Consider the following 24400-nt stretch of genomic DNA (forward strand, 5'->3'; position numbering starts at 1 on the left):
GCCCTCAGGGCTAGCAAGGTTATACTCAAAATCCTTTCACATGCTAGCAAGCTTATGCTAAAGATCCTTCAAGCTAGACTTCAGCAGTACGTGAACTGAGAACTGCCAGATGTACAAGCTGGGTTTTAAAGAAACAGCGGAACCAGAGATCAAATTGCCATTTGCTGGGTCATTAAGAAAGCAAGGGCCTTCCAGAAAAACATCTACTTCTGCTTCACTGACTACGCTAAAACCTTTGACTGTGTGGATCACAACAAACTGGAAAATTATTAATGAGATGGAAGTACCAGACCACTGTACCTGCCTCCTGAGAAATCTGTATGTAGATCAAAAAGCAACAGTTAGAACCAGACATACAAGTGACTGGTTCAAAATTGGGAAAGGATTCTATCTAGGCTGTATACCATCACCCCGTTTATTTAACTTATATGCAGAGTACATCATGCAGAATGCCGCGCTGGAATCAAGATTGCCGGGAGAAAAACTAGCAACCTAAGATATGCAGATGATACCACTTAAATGGCAGAAAGCAAAGAGGAACTAAAGAGCCTCTTCCTGAAGGTGAAAGAGGAGAGTGAAAAAGCTGACTTGAAACTCAACATTCAAAGAACTGAGTGGCATCCAGTCCCATCACTTCATGGCAAATAAAAGAGGAAAAAGTGGAAACCGTGGCAGATTTTATTTTCTGGAGGTCCAAAATCACTGCGGATGGTGACTGCAGCCATGGAATTAAAAGATGCTTGTTCTGTGGAAGGAAAGCTATGGTAAACCTAGAACAGAGTATTAAAAAGCAGAGACATTACTTTGCCCACAAAGGTCCACACAGTCAAAGCAATGGTTTTTCCAGTAGTCATGTATGCATATGAATTGGACCATACAGAAGACTGAGCACTGAGGAAGTGATGCTTTCAAATTGTGGTTCTGGAGAAGGCTCTTGAGAGTCTCTTGGATTGCAAGGAGGTCACACCAGTCAATCCTAAAGGAAATCAACCCTAAATATTTGTTGGAAGGACTGTTGCTGAAGCTGAAAATCCAATACTTTGGCCACTTGATGCGAAGAGCTGACTCATTGAAAAAGACTGATGCTGGGAAAGATCGAAGGCAGGAGGAGAAGGCAGCAGATGATGACATGGTTAGATAGCGTCACTGACTCAATGGACAGGTATTTGAACAAATTCTGGGAGATAGTGAAGGACGGGGGAGCCTGACTTGTGCTGCAGTCCATGACGTAGAAAAGGGTGGGACCTGACTTATCGACTGAACGATAACAGGGTTAGCTGGGAAACTGAGGTCCAGATGGGGAAAGGCCTGGAATGCAGTAGCCTCCTGCTCTCCTCTGGTTTTCCGTGGGCTTCCACAGAAAAGTGAGGATTTGCCTGCACCTATCAGGGGCAAGAGTCAAGGCAGGAGTTAAGGCAGGCTTCCTGGAGGAAGAGGAAGAGCTTGGGCAGGGGGCCAGAACTGCTGCAGGTGCCCCTGGGGGCGGCGGAATTTCCGAGGAGTCTCTGGGGCACCAAGGCAGTCCGGGTTGGTTGGGCCGGTTTGGCCTCTGCCCCTAGGCCCGGCGGCCGCGACTCCACGGGCCTGAGCGTGGGACATTCTTGAACACCAACCAGCCTGCGGGCGCAAAATAGGGTCCGCCCTCGCCCCGGCCGCTGGGCGGGGCCGCACCTGCCGCCGTCGCTGGGGCTGTCGCCGCTGCGCACCTGGCCCAGGTGAGCCGCTCCGCCCTCGCGGCCGCGCGAGCCTCGAGTCTGGGCCGCAGGTGAGTGGAGATCGCTGCTCCTGTCGGCGGAAGTGCGTGGCGGTTTTCGGGTCCCAGGAGCCAGGACCGAGCCTGGAGCCTAGGGGGGGCCGAGGCTCCTCTTGGCCCGCGGAGCCCCTGGCCTGTGACCGGTGCGGGTCCGCAGGAAGCGACTCGGAGCCGGGCCGGCTGCGCGCGTCGCCGGAGCTTACCTGAGGCCTGGCCCTCGGGGTTGCGGGGGCGAGGGCAGCTCTTCCCGCTCCGCCCGCGGCCCTTGGCCAGAAAAGGGAAAAGGAGCGCCGCGGCGAGCGGAGCCCAGGCCCGAGGCCTCCCAGGGCGCCGCCGGCCGGGAAGCCTGCTGGCGCCGCCGCGCACCTGTCTCCGGGCGGAGCCACCTCCGGCGCCCGGCCCCGCGAGCCCGCCCCCCGCGCCCTCCAACCGCGCGTGCCCCGCCTCGCCCCGCTCACCGCAGCCAGAGGGCCGGGTATGGAGGCCGGCCCACCCTCCGGAAGGCGGGGAGTGCGACGTGGGGGGCGCGGGGCGCAGCAGGGGCCTCTCGGCTGGCGGGGCCGCCGCGCTTTGCGCGGGTTCTTTCCTTCGGGAGAGACGTCAGGGAAGGAAGCACGCTCCAGGCGCAGAGGGCCGCCTGTCCCAGATGAGGGGGTCGCTCAGACCCTCTGGGTGCCCAGCAGCCGGCCAGACGGCAGAGCGTGGGGACAGGGGGCGGGCGCGGGCCGGGCCTCCGGGCCGACGTGGAGCCCGGGGAAGGCGGAGCACCCGCGCGAGGCCGGGCGCTCTGGGAACCGCGGGGCGCCGGCCGAGCGCGGTGGGCGGTGCAGGGGACGGGCTCCGGCTCCGCGGGCTGTTCTCTGGAGCGCCTGAGGCGCGTGGGTTTCTGTTCGCTCTGGGGAGGGGGCCTGGGGGACGCGGCGGGGAGGCCGGCCGTGAGCGGAAGCGGCAGGGCGCCCAGTCGAGGGTGTGAGGTGGTGACACCGGCCGGCTTGTGGGGCGGCAGGCAACCTGGCAGGAGCTCTGGGAGGCAGCAAGGCTGGTGGGGACACCAGGGACTACCTAGTTCTTTGCCTCCTCCTGGGTGCTTCTGGGCAGGTCGCTGACCGCCGGAGCCCATTAACCTGTCCATCAGGTGCTTATGTTGCTCACTCAGCCTCAGGGCCCACCGGGGAGCTGCGGCTCAGTGGGGAGGCGCGCAGGCAGGGTCTGTGGGACCTGAGCCCAAGATGCACCATTATCCAAAGGCCCTGAGGGCCACGGGGTTGGGGTGTTTGAGCAAGGCGCCTTGGAAAGGGTCAGATTAAGGATGTAGGATGAGAATGCTCCAAGGGAAGGCCCTGCCCCAGCGGTGAGGGCAGGGACAGGGGCCACAAACGACCCTGCCTGATTTCCATGAGCAGCGCCATCAGCCAGCAGTGCTGGGCTGAGAGTGCCAGGGCAGTCTAGGATGAGGGTGCAGAGGAATCTGTGGTGACCTCAGGCTGCCCCTGACCTGGGCTCAGATCTGTGAGCCTCGCTGAGGCCTCCTGACTGCTTTCCTATGTAGAAAAGGGGGCTAAGGTCCACGTGATAACCCAAGCCCCTTGTAACTGCTCACCGTTTGGGGGCTACACCTCGGAGGTGGCCAGGGTGGGGCCCGGAGAGCCCTGCTCAAAGTTCTATCATTGGCGAGAGTTTCCACGGGAGCCGCACCACCCCCAGCAGGTCAGTGATGCTCGCTGGGGCCAGGGGAGCTACACGGAGCCCGCCCCCTCCAGGTCCTGGGACCACAGGGCTGTCTGGGAAGCAGGCCATGCTGCCCGGCTCCTCGTTGGTGTGCAGGACAGGCCTGAGTGGGGGTCTGCTGGACAGGACCCCCACATATCACCGTGAGCCCCGGCCTTCTAGACCTAGCTTGAGAAGGGAAGGCCTGGGCCGCAGTGGACTGGGGCGGGCCCTGGAGGAAGGAGCCGCTTGACTCAGAGTTACAGGAAGACTGGGGCAGGCGGGGCTGGCGGGGAGAACCACCAACTGCCCGCCAGCCCGCCGGGGAGGGGTGCCTGGGTGGGGTTTAGGTTTAGCAGAGGATGTGACTGCAAAGCCAGGAAGCTACGGGGAAACTTCTGATTCAAACACACAAACAAGAGCCGGGTCCTCGCCATGCTCGGTGATGCATCCGGGGCTGCGGTGCTGCTTTAGGCTGGGCCGGGGGCCCAGCTGAGCAAAGCGATCGCACCCAAGCTCAAGCCAATGACCTCAGTGACGGGCATCCCCTCCTCAGGAGGAAAGAGCTGCAGCCAGGTGACTTCATGCCTTCCCTGCTTAGCGTGAGCCTGCGTCCCTGTCCTCAGCTGCCTTTCCCGGCCTGAGGCCTGTCCTCAAAATCAGGCCTGTGTGAGGGGAGGCCTGCAGAGCATGCAGCTTGTGAGTGCACGTGTGTGCGTGGGGCACGTGTGACTGTGAGAGGGCGAGGGGTGATGGAGGCCGAGGGTGGGCGTGAGGAGCAGTGTGTGTGGTGTGGGGTGTACACGGATGCTCTTGGCGGTGTGCCCTGGGCAACTTGGAAGTGTGTGCTGTGTGCCAGGTGTGGGCCGCCACAGTGTCAGGCATGTGGGGCGTGTGCGCATGTGCCCGGGGACCAAGCATGCGGGCATGAGTGGTGCGCAGGGGCTGGGGGTGCAGCACAGAGGCTGTGTGGAGGAGAGGGAGTGTCGCGGCGGGGCCACTGGGCACGGTGTGCAGGGGGCACCTGCCACCTGCCTTAACTTCCAGGAGGCTCCGAGCGTGACTTTCCAGGGGTCAGAGGTGTGTCAGCATGTGGAGGCCAAGGGGCCATGACTGGAGTTGCCCTGGACCTTCTGCTCTGGGCTGGGGGTGCGAGCTGCCCAGGCCCTCACAGCCCTCGTGGCTGGTTCTTCTGCTTCAGGGACCTCCCAGGCTGCCCTCCACTCCACACGGCTTGACCCTCTGCCCCCGCCCGCTGGGAGGGAGCCTGTGCTTCCCCCGTTTGTGAGGAAGTCCCAGCCCAGCCAAGGCAGGGGCTCCAGCCGACCCTGGGTCCACGCTGGGTCCCCCCCGTGCAGAAGGAGTCGGGGGAGCTCGTCCCCGCAAAGCCTCACGGGCCCTGTGGGCAGGGAGGGGGCCTGAAGGAGGCCAGTGCGTCCACTCACAGGGAGGAGGGAGAGGACTGGATGCCTAGTGAGAACCTGCCTGGCGCCAGGGAGCAGGTGCCCGAGGCCCGGGAGCCAGGAGGCTGTCCTCGAAGGCTCTGAAGCTTGGGCTTCACTGTCCCGCCCCGCAGCCCAGGTCACTGTGGAGCTTTCTGTGTCGAGAGGTGTGTATGCGTAGCTGCTGCTGTCTGGCGGGCGGTGGTCCCGCCCTGCGTGGGAGAGAAAGGCCGCCTGTGGGTTGGTGGGGGTTGCCTTGGAGAACCGACGGACAATGCGGACGAAAGTCTGTGGTCTGAAGATGAGAAATGCACAGGACCTGGAAGGAAGGCCGCCCGAGAGCAGCCTGAGCCCCGAGTCCCCTCTGTGTCGGCACCTTGGCCTCGAGTGCTTTGCTCTTGCTGCATCCAGGCTGGGAGTGAGGCCCAGTCAGGCTGCCGGGCACTCACGACCCCCGGCCCCTCGGAGCCTCAGTACAGGCTGAGTCCGGCTGTACACAGCCCCCGTCTGTACGTGGCGGCCTTGTCCCCGAGGACCTGGGAACCAGGCCAGCTCCTGGGCCCAGGAAGGGCGTCAGGGGCGCTGCCCACCCTGGGCCGTCGGGTGTCCCTGGGGCAAACGAAGTTCAGTCCAGGCCATGCCCGGTGCTCTGCGGCTTCCGCAAGACAGCTGGGGCAGAGGCAGTGCTTCCGAGGCCAGAGTTACACGTTAACTCATCCTGTTCTTGTTTAACTTGCTCCTGGGGATGGCGGCAGCCTCTGACCCGTCCTGGCGCCCTGACTGACCAGCCACAAGGACAGAGAGTGAATCTTGCTCAGCCCTTGGGGGATCAGTCTGCTCGGCCAAGGAGCCCCGTGGCGCTGTGGGTAGCACCAGTGTCCAGCCTGCCTCGAGGAAGCCCCGGCCAGACCATGGCAGGTAGACGGTCAGAGAGGGGTGGGCACGGGCTCCACTCCACTTCCTGCCCCAGGCTGGCTCCACACTGCAGTGTGGTTAAGATGGGCCCTCCCCATCTCCTGCTCATGGGGGGTCAGTAAAGCCCAGGGATACTGGGAGTGGGCACCGGTGGGGGCCACTGGGGATCGGGTGGGTAGATGTGGGCTACTGGGAGACCTCACTGCCAAGATGATGGCTTTCTTCTCTGACTGCCGGCTTGGGCTCATCACCCCAATTTAAAGACAGGTCTCAGGGAGGTGAGAATGCTTGCCCATGGCCAGAAATAGAGGGTCCTGGAACTCTAACTTTCTACCAGGTTGAAGGTGCTGGCATGTCCAACCCAAGTCTCCCAAATCACCACTGTCCAGCTGAGGGGCCAGGGCCGAGACGTCACAGAGTGGGCCACAGGTGCACACAGAGCATGTGTGCTGGCTCCTGTCCTGGGCACACAGGCAGCTAGGTGGGTCCTGCTGGGCTGGGCTGGGGGTGGACCTCAGCCATGACTCTGGCCACTGCCCTCCACACTGACATCCTCTCTGAGGACAGGGCAGCCACGTCCAGGGCAGGCAGAACACGTAAGAACTAGCCGCTGCTGGGAGAAGACGTGCCAAGGGCTGGGCCCTGTCCCCCTGGGACTTGTGGATGGACACGGTGTGGTTACCGAGCAGCACGTGCCACTGGCCTCCGTGGTATTTTCCTGGCCCACCGACCATCTGTGCACAGTGGGAGGCTGGCATCACAGGCACGGGTAACCCACTGGGTCCTCTTTCTGCAGGAGCCTGCGACAAGGCCCCTGACTTCCTGTCCCCGTCTGGAAACCAGGTCCTGGGGCTTGCCCTGGGCAGCGTGGTCACACTGAACTGCACAGCCTTGGTGGTCTCGGGGCCCCACTGCCCCCTGCCCTCAGTACAGTGGCTGAAAGGTGGGCTGCTGCTGAGCAATGGAAGCCTCTATGACCTCCATGAGGACTCCTGGTAAGAGATGAGGTGTCCAGGGTCAGGTGACATGCTGGATATACCCACAGCCAGTGGCCTCTCTGACCTACACTCTGGTCTATAATCACTTGAACATGGGCTGGGGAGTGACTGGCCAGACACAACATGGGCAGAGTGCCACTCTGGATGCAGACTAAGTCAGTGACTACAGGGACAGATGGCCCCTCTAGACACTCACCTTGTAGACCACCCAGGGTCATGGGTGCCAGCAGAGTGCTAAGGCCTGAATTTACTCATTGACTGCTGGGCCAAGCCTGGGATCTGAGTACCTCCAGGACCCGGACCCAGGATCAGGGTGATGTCCCAAAAGAGATCCATACCCTCTTCATGTTCTGGCCATTTCTCTTAGCTTACGGTCTAGGGACTGCCAGGAAGCCCAAATCTGCAGCCTCTTTGGGCGAGTCCCAGACAACTGGGGCTCCGGGGCATCCAGTGATGCTCTCGGGCCCCAGGTGAGGGGGTGGGGCCTGGTCTCCCCAGGGTCAAGACCAACTGGTCAGAGGTACTTGTGTCCAGTGTCCTGGGGATCAACCTGACCAGAGCTGAGGACTTCGGGACCTTCACCTGCTCCATCCGGAACATCAGCTCCTCTTCCTTCACTCTTTGGAGAGCTGGTGAGGGGGTACACTGGGGTATAAGGTAGGAGGGAGCCCTGGGGAGACCTGCGGCTCGGAGGGTGCTGGGGTGGCTCAGACAGCGGCTCTGTCCCCAGGGCTGGCGGGACATGCGGCCGCGGTGCTGGCCTCGCTCTTGGCCCTGCTGGCCCTGCTCCTGGTGGCGCTGCTGTACGTGAAGTGTCGGCTCAACGTGCTGCTCTGGTACCAAGACAAGTATGGGGAGGTGGAGATGAACGGTGCGTGGGGCCCGGACGTGGGGGAAGGGGGCCTCACTAGGCTCAGCTCTGCAGGTGGGGGTGAGGAGGCATCGGTCCCTAGAGGACTCTGGAAGAGGCGTGTCTCTGTGCAGCCCAGGAGGGCACTGGATGGGCAGAAGGGGGTCACGGTACCCTGGTTCCAGGCCTCTACCCGGAATCCTGTGCTGAGGACGAATCCAGGCGGTGCTTGAGCCGGGATCCGCTGAGTCTCGTCTGGGGGGCTTGCCTGGCTTCCCTGGCACAGGGGGGGAGGTTTAGGGGACCCTGAAGGTGGCTGGTCCAGGCCGGGAAAGCGGCCGCACTGACCCGCCGCCGTCCGCAGACGGGAAGCTCTACGACGCCTACATCTCCTACAGCGACAGCCCTGAGGACCGGAAGTTCGTGAACTTCATCCTGAAGCCGCAGTTGGAGCGGCATCGTGGCTACAAGCTCTTTCTGGACGACCGCGACCTCCTGCCGCGCGCGGGTACCGGCGCCCCACCCCTTTCCGCTTGGGCCCCGCCCCTGCTGCTCACAGACCCCGCCTCCCAAGGCCCCGCCCCTCAGGTCCTCCTCAGCCCAGGCCCCGCCCCTCGAGCCCTCCGCCCCTTTCCGCTGGGCCCCACCCCTGTCCCGGTGCTCGCCCCGCCCCCGCTGGGTCACAGATCCTGCCTTTCAGGCCCCGCCCCTCAAGTCTCCCTCGGCCCCAGGCCCCTCCCCACCGCCCCTCGGGCTCCCGCCCCTCCTAGGGCCCCGCCCCTCCAGGGCCCAGTCTGTGCTGCCCCCGCTGATGCCCGGGTCCTGCAGAGCCGTCGGCAGACCTCCTGGTGAACCTGAGCCGCTGCCGGCGACTTGTGGTGGTGTTGTCGGATGCCTTCCTGGGCCGGGCCTGGTGCAGTCACAGCTTCCGGTGGGTCCCGTGCTGGGCTGGGTGGGCCTCAGCCGTGCCCGCTCTGACAGTGCCGCCCTCGCAGGGAGGGCCTGTGCCGGCTGCTGGAGCTCACGCGCAGACCCATCTTCATCACCTTCGAGGGCCAGCGGCGCGACCCCGCTCACCCTGCGCTGCGCTTGCTGCGCCAGCACCGCCACCTGGTGACCCTGCTGCTCTGGAAGCCCGGCTCTGTGGTGCGGAGGGGTGCGGGGCGGGGGGTGCTGTGGATGGGACCCCGTGAGTGGAGGCTCCGTGGTCAGCTGCCCAGAGGAGTGGGCTTTTGGGGGCCGAGGAGGCCAGGGTCTTTATGTGTTGGCACCCCCCCCAAACCCCATTCATGTGTTCACACACGTTAACTGCCCCCCTTGCCTCCAGACGCCTTCCTCCGATTTTTGGAAAGAGCTACGGTTGGCGCTGCCGAGGAAGGTGCAGTACAGATCGATGGAGGGAGACCCCCAGACCCGGCTGCAGGACGACAAGGACCCCATGCTGATTGTGCGAAGCCGGCTCCCAGAGGGTCGGACCCTGGACCCCGAGCTGGACCCCGACCCTGAGGGGGACCTGGGTAGGCTCACCAGCCCCACCCCTGACCCCGAGAAGCTCACCCTGAGTTGGAGGGAGGCTGCAGAAGGTGAAGGAGCCCCTGAAGGGGCCCAGGTGGTGGGGACCGTGCCCTGCAGCCGTGGATGGCTTTAACTTCAGCACCTCCCACTGCCTCTTTCCATAGAGGTGGTTGGGCCCAGGGCCTGCCTGGGAACCACAAGTGCCATCATGCAAGCAGGGGCAGCAGGGAGTGGCCTGGCAGAAGGCAGGCAGTGTGCAGCCCAGCCTGAGGCCTGGCGGTGCCCCTCCCCAGGTGTACGAGGGCCTGTCTTTGGGGAGCCACCAGCTCTACCACATGCAGGTGCGGTCTCGCTCGGAGAGGGCCAAGGCAGTGAAGTGGATGTGTCAGACCTTGGCTCCCGAAACTACAGTGCCCGCACGGACTTCTACTGCCTGGTATCGGAGGACGACGTGTAGCCCTGCCCCCTGGAGCACTGGGGTTACCGGGGTGCCGGGGGCAGGGCTGGGTGTTTTTAGTCCCACACAGCAGGACCTGTCTACTTGCAGTCCTGGGACCTCAGGGAAAGAGAGTGGACCCAGCCCCAGCTGTCCGCCTCGTGCTAAAAATAAAGACCTTTTGAATCCCGCCCGAGTCTCAGCCTCTCCCCTGGGGCAGGAAGCGGGTGTGCAGTGTCCTGGGCGGAAGGCCCCTCACTTCCATCCTGGGCCCTCCAGGGCCCTGGTTGGTGTTCAGTTGCTCAGTTATGTCTGAATCTGCGACCCCATGGACTGCAGCACGCCAGCCTCGCCTGTCCTTCACTGTCTCCCGGAGCTTGCTCAAATTCATGTCCATCGTGGTGATACCGTCCAACCGTCTCATTCTCTGTCACCCCTCTGCCCTCAATCTTTCCCAGCATCAGGGTCTTTTCTAAGGAGTTGGCTCTTTGCATCAGATGGCCAGAGCACTGGAGCTTCAGCACCCAGGGCCCTGGACCCTGCCCTTGTCTCGCCTCGTGGCCACCTGGCCGGCACTCCTGGCCGCCCCCTCCAACGCTGCCCCTCCGCCCCGTGCCAGCTCAGGCACCTCTCTCAGCACCCTCCTCAGGCCTCCCTGACCCGGGACGTGACTGCTTCCAGTCCCACCGTGAGCCGGACGGCCCCTGGGGGCAGGCCCGTTACAGACTGCAGGTGCTGAGTTTTGCGGAAAAGTCTGTTGTAAAATATCTGTGGGAGCGTCACAACCAAGTAGCCTGACTTGGTGGGATGCGGAGGAGTCCCAGAGCTCCTGGACCCCAAGCCTCAGACAGTATGAGTGAAGCTGTCAGGCACCCCCAGAGCGGGGCAAGGTAGAGAGACATTGGGGTGCAGGTGCCACGTGAGCACAACCCAGCAGGGTGGCACTAAAGTCAGCAGTGGGCACACTGCCCCAGAAGAGGTCATTCCTCTGCACACGTGTCTCATTCAGCTCGAGGCTGCCTCTGCTGTCCACCTCCGCCCTCTGCCGGCTCTCCTGCTGTTGGGACGCTCCCTCCCCCGGTCCTGTGTCCCCTGACCAGAGAAATCTGTGCATGGGCCCGGGGGGAGTGTCCTCAGGGGCAAGCACGGCTGTGCTTGGGGACACTATTGCATCCTTGGACCTGACCCCAGACCTGACCAGCCAAGGAAGCACGAGGGGCTGTGTTCACGGCCACCTTTATTCCCACTGCTGGCTGTCCCAAGGCACCGCTGGGCCACAGCCAGCACCACCTCTTCCAGTGTGACCTGGCCACCACCCCACGCATCAGAGCAGCCTCAAGCCCTGCCCCCCCATGCCCCGCAGAAGCCAATTCCCCAGCTGCAAGCCCTCGTTCCCCTCCCCCGTGGCCCAGGCCTTCACATTGCATGTGGACAGGGCTCCAGCGAGAGGCCCCTGGGCCATCCTCAACCTTCTCCTCCAGGCCGGCTGGCGAGCAGCCCTGAGCTGAGCCCTTCCCTAGGAGGCTGGGTCACATCGCACTCTCCTTCAGGAAGGCTTCGCCTACGGCCCCAGGAAGTCCTCCTTCCGGTAGCCCTTCTGCAGTGGAGAGGGGACCCACAGTCAGGGCTGTGCTGCCCCGCGTCCAGTGTGCTGGCAGCAGGCCCTGGCCGTCCAGGCCTCCTGTGCAGCGTGGCTTCCCTGTCCCTCCCTCCTGTCCCGCCTCCGTGCCCCACACTTGCAGCCCCGCCTGCCCTGGGCCACGGGAACATACCGCCCGGAAGTCTCGGTGGAGCTTGTTGTACTGCCACAGGTTGGCCAAGAGGCTAGAGGCCGCCCGGGAGGACTTCTCACTGTCAGGGCTGGGGGGTGGGGGGCAGGGGTCAGCGGGGTGACAGGCATGGCCAGAAGGCAGGGGCAGCCGGGGGGCAGGGTGGGCACAGGGTTTGGGCCCTGACCTGTCCCGCTTCTTCTTGATGAAGACCAGCTTGCGGAGCCCGTCGAAGTAGAGCAGGTCCCGGGCGGCCACGGGACTGGCCACCACGAGGTTGTTGAGGACAGCTATGATGTTTATCAGCACGTCGGCTGGAGGAGACTTCTCACCCACGCTGCCGGGCAGCTTCTCGATCAGGTGACTCACCAGCTTGGTGGCTGCCGGGAGGTCGGGGAGGTGGGTCTCCACCGCCCTTCCCCCCGCCGCCCCCTTGGCACCTGCCGTCCCCTGCTCCCCCAGGGAGCTGGCGCGCCTGCCTGTCCACTGACCCCGGCCTCCCAGAAGCTGGCCCCAGGGCGGCAGTAAAGGCAGAGTCCAGGTGAGCGCCTGGTCCACAGGGGAGGCGGAACCCAGGCTGTGGGACGGCCAGACTCACACATCTCATCCTTGTTCCTGGCGTTTCGGGACAGGTTTCGGATGAGGCCTGTCAGTGAGCGCAGCTGGTGGTGGTCAGCGGTCCGAACTCGGTCCAGCAGCGGGTTCAGTATGCGCTCCTGCTCCAGAGCCAGCCGGCTCAGCACCCCCGCCCACTGCCGGCAGGAGGAGGGCGGTGAGTGAGGTGCTTGGCGCCCCGAGCTGCCCGCGGGTCAGGCCCTGCCAGCCCAGACCTCCTGGCGCCTCCCTCAAGTCTGGCACAGAACCCACGTCCTCAGGAGCCGAGGCCTGTGCCGTCTGCGGCGCTGACCTCACACTCCTGCTGCCGCTCAGCGGCCCCTGCCTTCCCGTCCTGTCCGGCCTGGCCCCACCGCCTTACCCTGCGGTCCCCTGCGGTGATGTTCTGCAGCGCCCCGGCTGCTGCCTCGGTCGTGTGCCGGTTGAGCTCACAGCGCTGCAGCAGCCGGTTGTACAGCCCCACGATCTGGGGGCTCCACAGCCACTCGAGGCCCTTGGGGTCCTTAGACACCTCGGCAAAGGTGAGCGCGTCGGCCGTGAGGGGCAGCTGGGCAGGAGGGCACAGAGGGTCAGCTGAGGTCGCCTGGGACCCCTGCTTCTGCCCGCCCGCCCCAGTCTGGGCCCACCTCTCGGAGCCGCCGGCTCTGTGGAGTGAAGCAGCCCACCGCCTCGCCTGGGGGTACCCCCATGTCCTGGCGGCCCCGGCCCTCCAGCCGCTGAAGGGCCGAGGGCGGCATCTCGTCGTACAGGCGGTAGGACAGGTTCCTCAGCACGCACACGGCGTTCTCCACACTCTGTGGACGGAGGGGGCCGCGGTCAGGGCGGGCTGGCACCCCCGGGGCCCCCGGGCCCAGGCCGACCCTCACCTTATCCTCACACTTGCCCACGTCCAGGGCGTGGTTGATGTAGGTGACCAGGGCGTCCACCAGCCCGTGACACTCACGCATTTTCTGGCGAGTGGCCTGGGAGGCGGAGCTGAGGTTCCTGCGGGTGGAGACAGGTGAGAGGCCGGCACAGGGACCCCAGGCAGAGCCACCCCACAGCGAGCTGAACCCGAGGCTGAGCTCCTGGGCCCCGATTCCCTCCCCACCGCGCGCTGGGCCTGCCCCCAGCAGCTCCTGCTCCTGGCCCCTGTTGGACACTGTCGCTCCCACGCTTTTGCACGCCTGCCCCCATCCACTCCTCAAACCATCTGGGGTCGGGGCAGGTTAGAAATGTCAGATCAAGTCCCTGATTTAAAGAAACCTGAGCCTGCAGTCTGTTGACATCTGGCTGGGGGGAGGACACCTGGTGACCCACTCCACTCGTGGGTCAGCACCTCTGCCTTGCTGGATTCGTCCACTTCCCCCAGAGCCCCCGCCCCCCGCAACCCAGTGGCTCCGCCTTGTCCCTCGGACCTCAGGGCCCCACGGCCGCCCGGCGCACCTGAGGAAGCCGGTGGCGTTGTAGAATATCTCGGCTTCAGAGGCGTTCTGCTGGATGAGGGGTGGCCCGCCCGCCCCCGACAGGGGGCTCAGCACCAGATCTGTGAGCTGCTCCAGCGTGTCCCGGGCCAGGCGGTCCTTCAGGTGGTCGCTGGAGGACAGGTTCCACAGGATCCCTGTGGTGGGTGGGCCACAGTCGTGGTCAGGCACCACCTCTGGGGACCTCCGAGGCCTCCAGCCCCTCTGTCTTCCTCAGGTGGTAGGGAGGAGGCTCCTGACCTGTCCCTGCGGGGCACTGCCAGCCTCACCCACCAGCCTTCCTGGGGACAGCCTGGGTGTGACCCAGAGGGTCACGGGGCTGCGGTAGGGCAGAGAGGACGACCCTTGGGGACACGAGCCCTGGGGTGGAGGCTGGCTCTAAAGAGACGTGCCAAGGCATGGCCGTGGGGTCCGAGGGAAGAGGCGGCGGGAGGTGCGGGAGGGGGTGGGGGGCGGGTAGCGGGCGGGGGGGGGGGCGGGTAGCGGGCGGGGACCAGGCCACCTGTGACGTTCTTGCGGAGCTCGTCGTCCTGCTCCCGCAGCGCCCGCAGCAGCTCGAAGATGCCGTTCTCCTCCACCAGGGCCAGCTTGTTGTCCGCGTTGTCGTAGACGAGGTTGCGCATGGCGCCTGTGGCGTGGCGCTGCACTTCCTGGTTGGCGTGGTTGAAGAGCTTCACCAGCCTGGGCACAGCCTGCAGGCTGCGGGCCTGCGGGCACAGGCATGCGGGTGTTAACAAGCGTGCACGCGACGGATGGGTGTGTGCAGAGGTGTGCAGCTGTAGGCAGGTGTGTACAGTGACAGGCGTGCGTGTCTATATTCAGGTGTGTGCACAGGTGTGCGGTGTCAGCGTGTGTGTTTGGACACGTGTAAGTCCAGCCCTCCCACCCTTCCTCTGCTGGGGATGCTCTGGGTAGGCCCAGGTCTGCCCAGTCAGTTTGGGGGTCAGCGAGGGCGGTTAGGGACCAGAGCACTGAGTGAGGCGGGTCCGTGGGCGTGGTCGGCAGGGACGGTCACCTGCTTCTTGGCGGCTGCATCGCTGTAACACTTGTGCTGAATGTAGGCAGCTCCCAGCACCTGCAGGTTGGGATCTGAGGCCATGAGGTACTTGACTGCTGAGGGCAGGTCGATGTCATCGAATCTGCAGAGACAAGAGCCGGGTTAGGCTGATCTGAGGATGGACTGGGGTTCTGGCAGAGGCTACCCCCGCAAACCCGGCCCAGCTCACCCGCTGCTGAGCCTCTGCAGGGTGCGGTGGCCGCCGTAGCTGTCCAGCCCGCGCATGTCCGGCAGGTGGCCCGAGTCACCGAGGCTGAGGCTGCGCACAGACGGTGCGCGGGTCACGGGCTCCAGGACGCCCCCGGGCCCGCCCGCAGCCACTCCACGGCTGCGGTGGCTGCTTTGAAACCGCTGCAGGGTCCGCATGGCAGGGGCACGGATGGTCCGGCTGGGTGGTCCCTCGGTAGCCTCCGGCCAGTCCAGGCCCCCAGCCCGGCTAGAGCTGGAGCTGGCCCGGCGCTCGTAGGCAAAGGCCCTGTAGGAGGACGTGGCTGCCGGCTCCAGCTGCTCGGACACCACGCTGTATCGGTCGTCTGGGCCCCCGGCCCCCAGCCTCAGTGAGCGCAGGGACAAGGTGTCGTAATCTGCCCGGCTGCCTGCCCCACCACGCTCGTGGAAGGACACAGGCCGGGCGGGCACTGGTGCAGTGGGCGGGGCACCCCGGTACCCTGCAGCCCCAAAGGCACCACCCCCGTTGTGGACGGAGCTTAGCCTCCGACTGGAGCTCAGGTCCACGGCCGAGCGGGAAGACCAGGAGGCGGGGCTGTAGGTGGGCTTGGCGATGGGCCGGAAGGTCTGTGGGGCAGGGAGGGGAGGGGACGGCAGTGAGGGGCCATGGGGGCTCAGCGGGCCCCTCTTCCCGACCACGGAGCCCAGCCCCCCTCGGAACCTCCACCTCAGGGGTCCGGGCTAGAGGGGCGTCACTCACCGAGGTTTCCCCGCCCAGGCCCTGGGAGCGAGAGCTGAAGCCGGCCTGCAAGGTGTGGTACTGAGCCCTGGATGCACCTGTAGACGGGGCAGGGGCAGCACAGCCCGCTGGGGCGACGGCAGGCGCTGGCCTCCTGCCTCCCCTCCACCCTGAGGCTGGCAGGGCAGCCCCCCGGCCCCCAGGGGGGACAGACGCGCTCACCCTGCTGACCTCCTGGCAGCCTGGGGAGTGTGCCTGGCCCCCTCGCCCAGGAAGCCGCACGGACCCCTATGGGCCTGGCCTGTGCTGTTGGCCACACGACGGTGACACTGCAGTGCTTAGGGACACGCTGTGTCCTGGGGTTGGGCCCCTGACCCACCTGGCAGGGCCATCCCCACGCCCGGCACACACAAGCCCAGGGCACAGGAGCCAGCCAGACTGCATGGTGAATGGACAGGGCGGGTGGGCGGAGGGCGGAGGGAAGGGGGCAGCCTGGACCGCCAGAACATGGCGGGTGGGTGAACAGACTGGCACATGAGTGAGTATCTAGGCCAGGAGAATGGAGAGACGCTGAAGGAACAACTAAATGGACATGCAGATGGACAGGCAGGCGGCAAGAGCTGAGAACACCCTGAGAGGAGCGGAGCAAAGGTCACACCAGGCAGCACCACGGGAGCCCGGCTGGGGTGGCTTCACCTGCTGGGCAGGGCCTTCAGATGGGGAGGGGGTTCCTGAGTCCCACCCGCCCAAGGCCAAGGTAGAAAGACTGGGCAGAAGGGACTCAGGGCAGGGGTGAAGGGGAGGGGGCCCCCTCCCAGCCTCTGGCTCAGCTAGGTCTGGGGGGACTCCCCGAACTGGCAGACCCGCCCTGGTTAATGAGGCTTCTGGGCAGGGGCTATTAACCCTTTGATGCCAGGGAGGCTCAGCCTGGGGGGACACACCCCCGGCCTGGGGACCTTACCCCCACCCCAAAATTATAATCCTCTTCCCCCTAATTGCCAGGGTAGCTGGGGTGGTAATTAACCCCTCCCTTTTCCCTCCTCTACCCCATGACCCTTGGGCATCCAGCTGGGCCACCAGCAAGGCTGAGAGGCCCAGGCCGGGGAGGACTCAGGAACCCGGCGGCCCCTACGCTGACCCGCATCTCCCAACCGGCACTGGAGGCCGGTACTGGGAAGGGCCCTCGAGCATCTGCCACCGGGGCTTGACCCTGACATCCCACAGGCTCTCCTTCCCGCCTGACCTTGGTGCCTGCTGCTGTGGCCTGGCAAGGAGGGGATGACATTCCCAGAAGCGCCCTGAGCTCGCTGCAACACTCATGCATATGCATGCCCGGTGGAGCTGGGTCTCTGCACGCAGGGGGCTGCCTGGCCCCAAGGGCGTTCCCCGTGGGCTCTTCTCAGCGGGAGTATCCGGGTCGCTCTGGCAGGCCCTCCACCCCCCGCCCCACAATCCCGCAGGGAGACCCTGGCCCCGACAGGCAGTGGCTTTCCCCCAGGAGCTCCAGACCCCGCCCCTCACCGTTCTGTCTGCTCATTCCCAAGGGGCCAGGGGTGGACGCTAGAGTCTGGGTGTCTGTGTCTCTGTGTGTCTGTGTCTCTCGGGGACTGACGTGTGTGTCCGTGTGTCTCTGAGACTGCGTGTGAGCCCGTGGGATGTGGGACGTGTGCGTGTCCTGACTTTGCCGACCGAGATGGGCCCAGCCAGCCGGCCGGCCATGTGCCGCTTCTCCCATGTCTGGCTGGGGCAGGGGGCTCAGGGCACAGGGGACAGGTGGGGCCCACCCTGGCTCACGCTGAGGACCCCAGGGTCCCTGCTGGGAGGTAGAGGCCACACCCATGGCGTCTCCCACGCCTGGCGGGGTGGGGCGGTGACTCAAGGCGGCCTGGGTGAGTCAGGGAGCTGAACCCGGAGTCGCCCCACGGCGGCCTCCAGCCTTGGCACCACCACGCCCCTGGGGCCACCCCCACCTGCCACCCTCCGGTGCCCACCTGGCCCGCATCCGCCTACCTCTGGCCGCCTCGGCTGCCCCGTCGGGCTCAGCGGGCCCATTGTGCCGTGGCTGCTGGCCCAGCTGCAGCAGGCGCGCGCGGACCTGCTCCTGGACGCGGGCCGCCCTCAGCCGCTCTGCCTCCGGCCCCTCGGCGCCCCGGCGGTCCAGCTGCAGATCCGAGGGCAGCGCCAGGGAGCACACGCCCGCCTCGGGCTGCAGGGCGGAGAGCAGGAAGTTACCGTCCTGCATGGCGGCGGGCACCGGGCGGTCGGCCTGGCCTGGGCCCCGTCGCCACCTCCAGCCCGAGCTGTCTCGCCGTCTCTTCCCGCGCGGCCCTGTCCCTGAAGTCCCCTCCCCTCTGGCCTCGCCCAGGGCTGGCTCAGAGGCCGACACCGCCCAGCCCTGAGCTCAGCGAGGGGCGGGGACACCTGGGCCAGGTGGGAGGGCGGGGCTGCTCAAGGTGGAATTCGGCGGAAGAGCAGGCCCTGCGCGTCACCCTGCCTTCCGCCCATCCCGGACGCAGCAAGGGTCTGTGCCTTTCTCCCCTGCCTGTAAGGCCACAGCTGCTCCTTTGGGCCTACTGTCCCGAGCGCTGGGAAAGGTCCCAGGGCGGCCACCTCGGGGAGTCAGGGCCAGGGCCCTCCCTGCCCGGGGAACCGGGTGCTCTGGGAAACTCCGAGGACCAGGCAGCCAACCTGAGGCCTGTGGGAGGCCTAGCAGGGTTTGGGCGCCAAGGGACTGAGTTGAGGATTGAAGGCTTGGGGTGGAGCTTCTGGGTGAAGAGGGCTCGACGGAGTCAGTCCTTGGTGCCCAAGAGACCCCAGAAGCAGGAGGCTAGATGGGCCCACCGCAAGCTCATGACCCTCCAGATATCCATCCCGTAGACCCTGGAAGTCACCCCTAACCCTCTCCTCTGCAGAGGCCTCCAAAGGGCTGGCTGGGCCCTCTCTGGTCCCCTCCCAGGCTTCTGCCCCCCAGGCTGTGGGGGTGGGAGGCAGTTCCCAACACGTGAGTCAGGGTTCAGCTCAGTGGGGGCAGGCGGGGCTGCCCCGGGGGGTTGACTCAGAGGGGCCCTCCTGCCCGGGCTGGGGACGCAGGGAGGAACTGGCAGTCCAGGCCAGCAGGGACCCGGAGGGCTGGAGCTGCATGGACAGGGGCGGCCCAGGGGTCAGAGCAGGAGTGAGAGCCCGGCAGAGCGGGGCTTGCCCCAAAGTCTCCCTGGAGCGTCCCCACCAGCCAGACCGCCCGCTCCAAGGCCTCCTGGGGAGGCTTGCATGGGATCCAGGACAGGCCCCTGGCGGGCTGAGTGGGGCGAGGGCTGAGCCCAGGAGGGCTGGGGGGCAGGGGCCCAGCGGCTTCGTGTTCTTCCTGGGCTCCCCTCGCAGAGTCACCGTGGGCCCACCCTCACCGGCCTTCCTTCCTGTGGGACACCCTTACCCTGGGCCCTGGGTCCCTGAAGGCAGGGGACATGGTCCCAGGTGGGAATGGTGGCTGGGGGCAGTGGCCTGGGGGTGAGGTGGGGTCGGGTCAGGAGGCAGCCCTAGGGGTGAGGTCAGTGCTGGGGAGGAGACTGGGGAGGGAGGCAGAAGTCAGTGTCAGGGGTGAGAGGGGTCGAGGAGGGTCCCTGGGAAGGTCCAGGTGATGCCTGGGGTGGAGCCGCTGGGCAGAGGGGATGCACAGGGTGGGTGACCTACCCTGCTGGCGGTCCGGAGACTGCTGGCCCCGGGGCTCACCCCGGAGACGGCTGCTGCGAGCTGAGGAGTCCTGGGCTGCATCCCGGGCCCAGCACTGCTGCTGGGGCCTCGCTGTGGGCCAGGACTGCGGGGGCACCAGGAGGGCGGGGTGGGAACGCTTGCACGCCCAACCAGCTCATCAGACCGGTTGCTTCCCTGGGAGTAGTGTTTTGTGTGGAAAAATCCCGGGAGACAAGTTTGTGCGGCACTGAGTGCGCTTGGAGGAGGTCGCCTGGCACGGGCCTGGGGCCCGCCCTGCACTCATCCACCTGGGGCCCAGCCCACCCGGCTGCACACCTGGGGAAGCCAGCCTCCGGGGTGGACTGCAGGTGGGGGTCAGGCAGACACCCCCATGGCCCAGTCTTCCAAGCCTGCAGGGTTCCCAGGGCCAGTTCCCTAGAGCTCGCCCCTCCTCTTGGCAGGGAGGGCTGCAGGTGGTCCCAGGCTGTGCCAAGCCTCCTGGGGACCTGTGCACCCCTCCCACCACCCACCTTGGGTCTCTGCCCTTTGGGACTCCCTGTCCAAGGAAAGCCTGGGGACCCAAGGGAGCTTCCTCTAACCACTGCAGGGCCCGAGGGACCTGCTGTGGCTTAAACCTGTCCCCCCTCAAGCTCAGAGCCCTGACCCACCCCTGGGACCAGCCTTCTGTTCCTGAGAGTCCCCCTCTCTCTGGAGCGAGTGCATGGGGGAGACAGCATAAGGACGATTGGTGCCGGCTTGATGGGTCTTCCTGGGGGGGGGGGCATCCCTAGCGGGCAGGGTGGGGGTGGGGGGAGATTAGAAAACCTGGGAATATGCGTTGGAGATCCCAGGACCTGAAGGCCTGGAAGGGTGAGGGATGCTCTTACTTGGGAGGTGGGTGGTGGGGGAGCCTGGACTCTGCCCTGGGGGGTGTGAGGGAAGGGTGTGAGGGCCCAAGGGGCAGGCTAGCATTTACAGTATGGACTGCCTGGGCTGAGAGGTCGGGTTGGGGCGTCTACCGGTGGAGGGGACCCCGAGGTTGGGGATGAGTAGGGGCGGGCTGGAATGAGGACCCTTTGCTGGCTTTGCTGCGCTCACTGCAAAGGGGGAAAGGGCTGCCGGGTGTGTGCAGGCAGAGCTGGAGTAGGTACAGAGGGCCCGGCACCCCACTCGGTCGAGAGCCTGGAGGAGGGCGGAAATGGGGAGAAAAGGTGACGACGCAGACGGCAAAATCATATTAACAAGACTCGGGAGCGCGCTGGAGCGCAGAGAAGTTTAGATCGCACGGCAGGGCCGGGGCGGGTGAGGCGCTCACCGACCCGGGCGCAGCGCAGGGCGGAGGGCGGTGGGCGGGCGCGGGGAGACACCGGGCTTGCTGCTCGCCCTCCGGCCCGCGCGTCCCGGCGCTTCCTGTCCGGGAACTCGCGCCCAGGCTCGAGAACCTTCCAGCGTCCGACGGCTGGGTTCCCGCCAAGTCCAGCTCCGGGCCCGCCTCCGCCACGACGCCTACCGGCGCAGCGCTCGTCCCTCCGGGGCGGGCAGGGCCCGCGCCCCCTGGCGGGAAGGTCGCTGCGGGGACCGCCCCCCCACCCACCTCGCCCAACGCCTCTTCTCAGCCTCCCATCCGCCGGGCTGGTTCTGAGCTCTTCCCAGGTGTGTGACGGAGACGGACAGAGCGGTGCACACGCAGTGATGCCCGTCAGGACGGCGGGGCAGCCGAGCTCCTCTGGGACAGAGAGGGGAGCCTTGCAGGGCCCCAAAGAGGACCCAGAAGGGAACTGGGGGCCGGAGCTCATGGGTGGGGGACGAGTGCGGGGCATCCTTTGGGTGCTCCAGCGGGGGAGGAGGGGCGTGAGCTGACTGAAGGGAGGCTGGGGAGGCGGTGGCTGGTGCCCGGGTGGCCTGGACCCGGAGGAGGCCCCCGGGGGGCAGGGAGGGTGGAAGGAGGTCTGTGAACCCCGATGCTTCTTCTGGCAGGAGGCCCGCGCTGGGTCCCACGGAGACGCCGGGCACCGCCCACAGGTGCGGGTTTCCGAGAGTGGTCGGTGCTTTGCTCACAGCTTGTTCTCTGTCCTCTCAGGAGCCCCAGCAGGCCGAGCTGGGAGCACTCCATTTTACAGCCCGGGAAACAGGCTCCGCAGGCTAAATAGGTTCCCAGGACTTACAGAGCTAGTCAGGGTGTGTGGAAAGGTCGCCCTGAGCAACAGCAGGCTGGGCTGGGCTGGGCTTGGGCACCGCTGGGTGGGGTCTCAGTAGAACCCATGTAGTCCCCTAGCTAGGGCTGGGCCACCTTCTCCACGGGGTTGAGCCAGGGTTTGTTTGCCTTCTCCTGGTGTTCAGCTTCAGCCTTGTCCTGAAAGGGGTTCCTGCCCCCTGGGCCACCCGGGCAGCTCTTCGCTCTCACCATCTGGATCCGGTGCCGGGGCCCAACAGGCCCGGTGTCGCCTTTCTGCTTGAACAACATCAGGGCTGGGTTGCCCGTCAGCCTCCAACTCCCTTTCCTGCAGGTCCTGCGCCCTGGGGGTCAGTCGGAGCTGGTCCAGCCCAGGGGAGGACGCTGTGTGCCTGCCTGGCACCCGCAGGGGCCTGCACCTCCAAGGCCTATGACTTCTTGTGCACACGTATGGCCAATTTTTCGTTTTAAACTTTCGACAGTGGCCTGTGTTTCTTTCCTTCAGGAACGTTTTCTTCCGCTGTGTCACTGAGGTGTTTTTTCTCTCCTTGTTTCCTGTCTGTTCCGTCTGTGCTCCAGGATCCCTTGTCTCCTCACGGTCTCCTTCAGCTGTCCTTCCCCATCCCCTTTTGTGTGCGTCTCTCAAACTTGTCTTCTGTGTTCCTGACTGGGTTTTAACAATAGCTGTTCCTATTCTTTGAAACTCCTAAAGTGGCTTTCATCACTGTAACGATTTTATTTTTCTCATCTGTTGTTTTTCCCATGTACTGTCAGATAGTTTGAATTTTCTTTGTTTCTGTCACTGATTTTTTAAAGGAGACTTTATTTTTTAGAGCAAGTTTTAGGTTCACAGCAGAACTGAGAGGAAGGTAGAGAGCACCCCCATCTGCCCCTCCCCACCAGGCACAGCTCCCCAGCTGTTGCATCGGCAGGCACGTTTCTTGCAGTCGATGACCCTGCACTGAGAAGCCGTCGTCACCCGGAACTCCTGGCTCACATCAGGCTTCATCCTGGTGCTTTACACGCTGGGGGTTTAGACAAGTTGACAGTGATGTGCGCCATCACAGTCCCGTGCAGAGTACGGCCGCCGCCCTGAGCACCCTCCGCTCCGCCGGTTCATCTCTCCCTGCCCCTCCCCCAGCCTCTGGCAGCCACTGATCTTTGTGTTTTCTTTGCAGTTTTGCGTTTTCCAGAATGTCACAGGTTGGAATGTCACAGTATGTGGCCTTTTCTCGTTTGCTTCTTTCACTTAGTTATACGCGCTGAAGTTTCCTTCGTGTCTCGTTGTGGCCTGACAGCTCACTTTTTACATGACTATATTCCATTGTCCAATGTACCACAGTTTCTTCATCCGTTCAGCTATTGAAGTTCATCTTGGTTGTTTCCAGGTTTGGGCAATCATGAATGAAGCTGCTATAAGCATCCTGTGCAGGCTTTTGTGTGGACGTGTTTTCAGCCCCTTTGGGTACCCCCCAGGGGCATGACTGCGGAGCGCGTGGTGAGAGTGCAGTTTGTAAGGAGCTGCCAGCTGTCTCCACGCAGCTGCGCTGTGTGCAGCCCACCCGTGCTGGCTGTGAGCTCCTGCCGCGCCGGTGTCCTCGCTGCACTTGGTTCTGGATTTTGGCCATTCCAGTAGGTGCAGAGTGATACTCATTGTTTTACAGTGTGCATTTCTCTAAGCGGCGGTGCCTCTTTTCATGTGCTCAGATGCCACTTGCATATCTTCTCTGCTGAGGGCTCTGTTAAGATTGTCTGCTCATGTTTCAGTTGGGTCACTCATTTTCTTGTTGGGTTTTAAGAGTTCTTTCTGTATTTTTGAATAACAGTCCTTTGTCAGATATGGCCTTTGCAAGTATCTTTTTCCTAGTCTGTGACTTATCTTCTTATTCTTTTGGTGCTGTCTTTTGCAGAACAGTTTTTCATTCTAATGAAGTTCTGTGTGTCAGCTGAAAGTGAAAAGTGAAAGTCACTCAGTCGTGTCTGACTCTTTGCGGGCCCATGGACTGTAGCCTGCCAGGCTCCTCTGTCCATGGCATTCTCCAGGCCAGAATACTGGAGTACGTTCCCTTCTCCAGGGGAATCTTCTCAACCCAGGGATCAAACCCAGGTCTCCGGCACTGCAGGTGGATTCTTTCCCGTCTGAGCCATCAGGGAAGTCCTTCTTTGTTTTATTTTTGGCTGGCCTGGGTCTTCACCGCACAGGCTTTTCTCTGGTTGCAGGGTGCGGGCTTCTTACCGCGCTGCCTTCTCTCGTTGTGGAGCGCGGTCTCTAGGAAGTGCCAGCTTCAGCGGTTGCAGCTCCCAGGCTCCAGAGAGCAGACTGAATGACCGTGGCACGCGGGCTTGGTCGCTGTGTGGCACGTGGGATCTTCCCAGATCAGGGATCAAACTCCAGGTGGATTCTTTGCCACTGAGCCACCAGGGAAGTCCTCAATTGTTTCTTTTATGGGTCAGCCTTCGTGTTGTATCTACAACATCACCACACCCAAGGTCATCTAGGTTTCCTCCTGCACTGTCTTCTAGAAATTTCATGGTTTTGTGTTTTGCATTTAGGTCTGTGAGTCACCTGGTGTTAATTTTTCTTGTCCAGTTGTCCCAGCACCGTTTGTTGAAAAGACCACTTTGCTCCACTGTACTGCCTGTGCTTCTTTGTCAAAGATCAGTTGACTGCATTTACATGCGTGTTAGGTCGCTTCAGTCTTGTCCAGTTCCTTACGACAAGAACACTGGAGTGGGTGACCATGCCCTCCTCTGGGGGAATCTTCCTACCCAGGGATCAGACGCGCATCTCTCGTGTCTCCTGCATTGGCACGCACGTTCTTTACCACTAGTGCCACCTGGGAAGCCCTGGCTGCTTCTATGTGGGTCTGTTTCCGAGTTCTCTCTTCTGTCCCACTGATCTGTCTACTCTTTTGCCAGTACTACACTGTCTTGATTGCTGCAGCTCTATAGGAGGGCTTGAAGTTGGAGCTCTCAGTCCTTCAAGTTTATTCTTCTCCTTGAATATTATGTTGGTTATTCTGTGTCTTTTACCTCTCCAGGAAAGAATCAGTTAGTTGATTGGTGGGATATTATTTCTTAAATAATTGGAGGAGAAACTGTGCTTATCTGAC

At 63.8% G+C, this 24400-nt stretch overlaps 2 protein-coding genes across 3 annotated transcripts; one reads left to right on the forward strand and one right to left on the reverse strand.

Moving 5' to 3' along the window:
- Positions 1–1678: 1678 nt before the first annotated feature.
- On the forward strand, positions 1679–9807 carry SIGIRR (single Ig and TIR domain containing). Of its 2 annotated transcripts, none has more exons than XM_070783119.1 (10): positions 1679–1765; positions 5658–5820; positions 6614–6812; positions 7314–7447; positions 7546–7686; positions 8030–8173; positions 8494–8596; positions 8661–8811; positions 8993–9182; positions 9474–9807. In XM_070783119.1, the coding sequence occupies exons 2-10, from the start codon at positions 5814–5816 to the stop codon at positions 9635–9637; spliced, it is 1233 nt and encodes a 410-aa protein (XP_070639220.1). In that variant the 5' UTR covers positions 1679–1765; positions 5658–5813; the 3' UTR covers positions 9638–9807. The 2 variants fall into 2 exon arrangements, with proteins under 2 accessions (XP_070639220.1, XP_070639219.1); XM_070783118.1 differs by lacking the exon at positions 1679–1765 and adding an exon at positions 3823–4036.
- Positions 9808–10835: 1028 nt separating this feature from the next.
- On the reverse strand, positions 10836–19292 carry PKP3 (plakophilin 3). The gene is made up of 14 exons (XM_070783117.1): positions 19115–19292; positions 17438–17633; positions 15449–15525; positions 14690–15315; positions 14479–14602; positions 13966–14170; positions 13426–13600; positions 12867–12984; positions 12627–12794; positions 12362–12547; positions 11984–12137; positions 11573–11765; positions 11389–11476; positions 10836–11213 (listed from the first exon to the last, which is right to left on the reverse strand). Exons 1-14 carry the CDS (start codon positions 19193–19195, stop codon positions 11178–11180), a joined length of 2427 nt encoding a protein of 808 aa, XP_070639218.1. The 5' UTR covers positions 19196–19292; the 3' UTR covers positions 10836–11177.
- Positions 19293–24400: the final 5108 nt, after the last annotated feature.

This window comes from Bos indicus, chromosome 29 (assembly GCF_029378745.1).
Source record: "Bos indicus isolate NIAB-ARS_2022 breed Sahiwal x Tharparkar chromosome 29, NIAB-ARS_B.indTharparkar_mat_pri_1.0, whole genome shotgun sequence".
Classification (NCBI taxonomy): Eukaryota; Metazoa; Chordata; class Mammalia; order Artiodactyla; family Bovidae; genus Bos; species Bos indicus.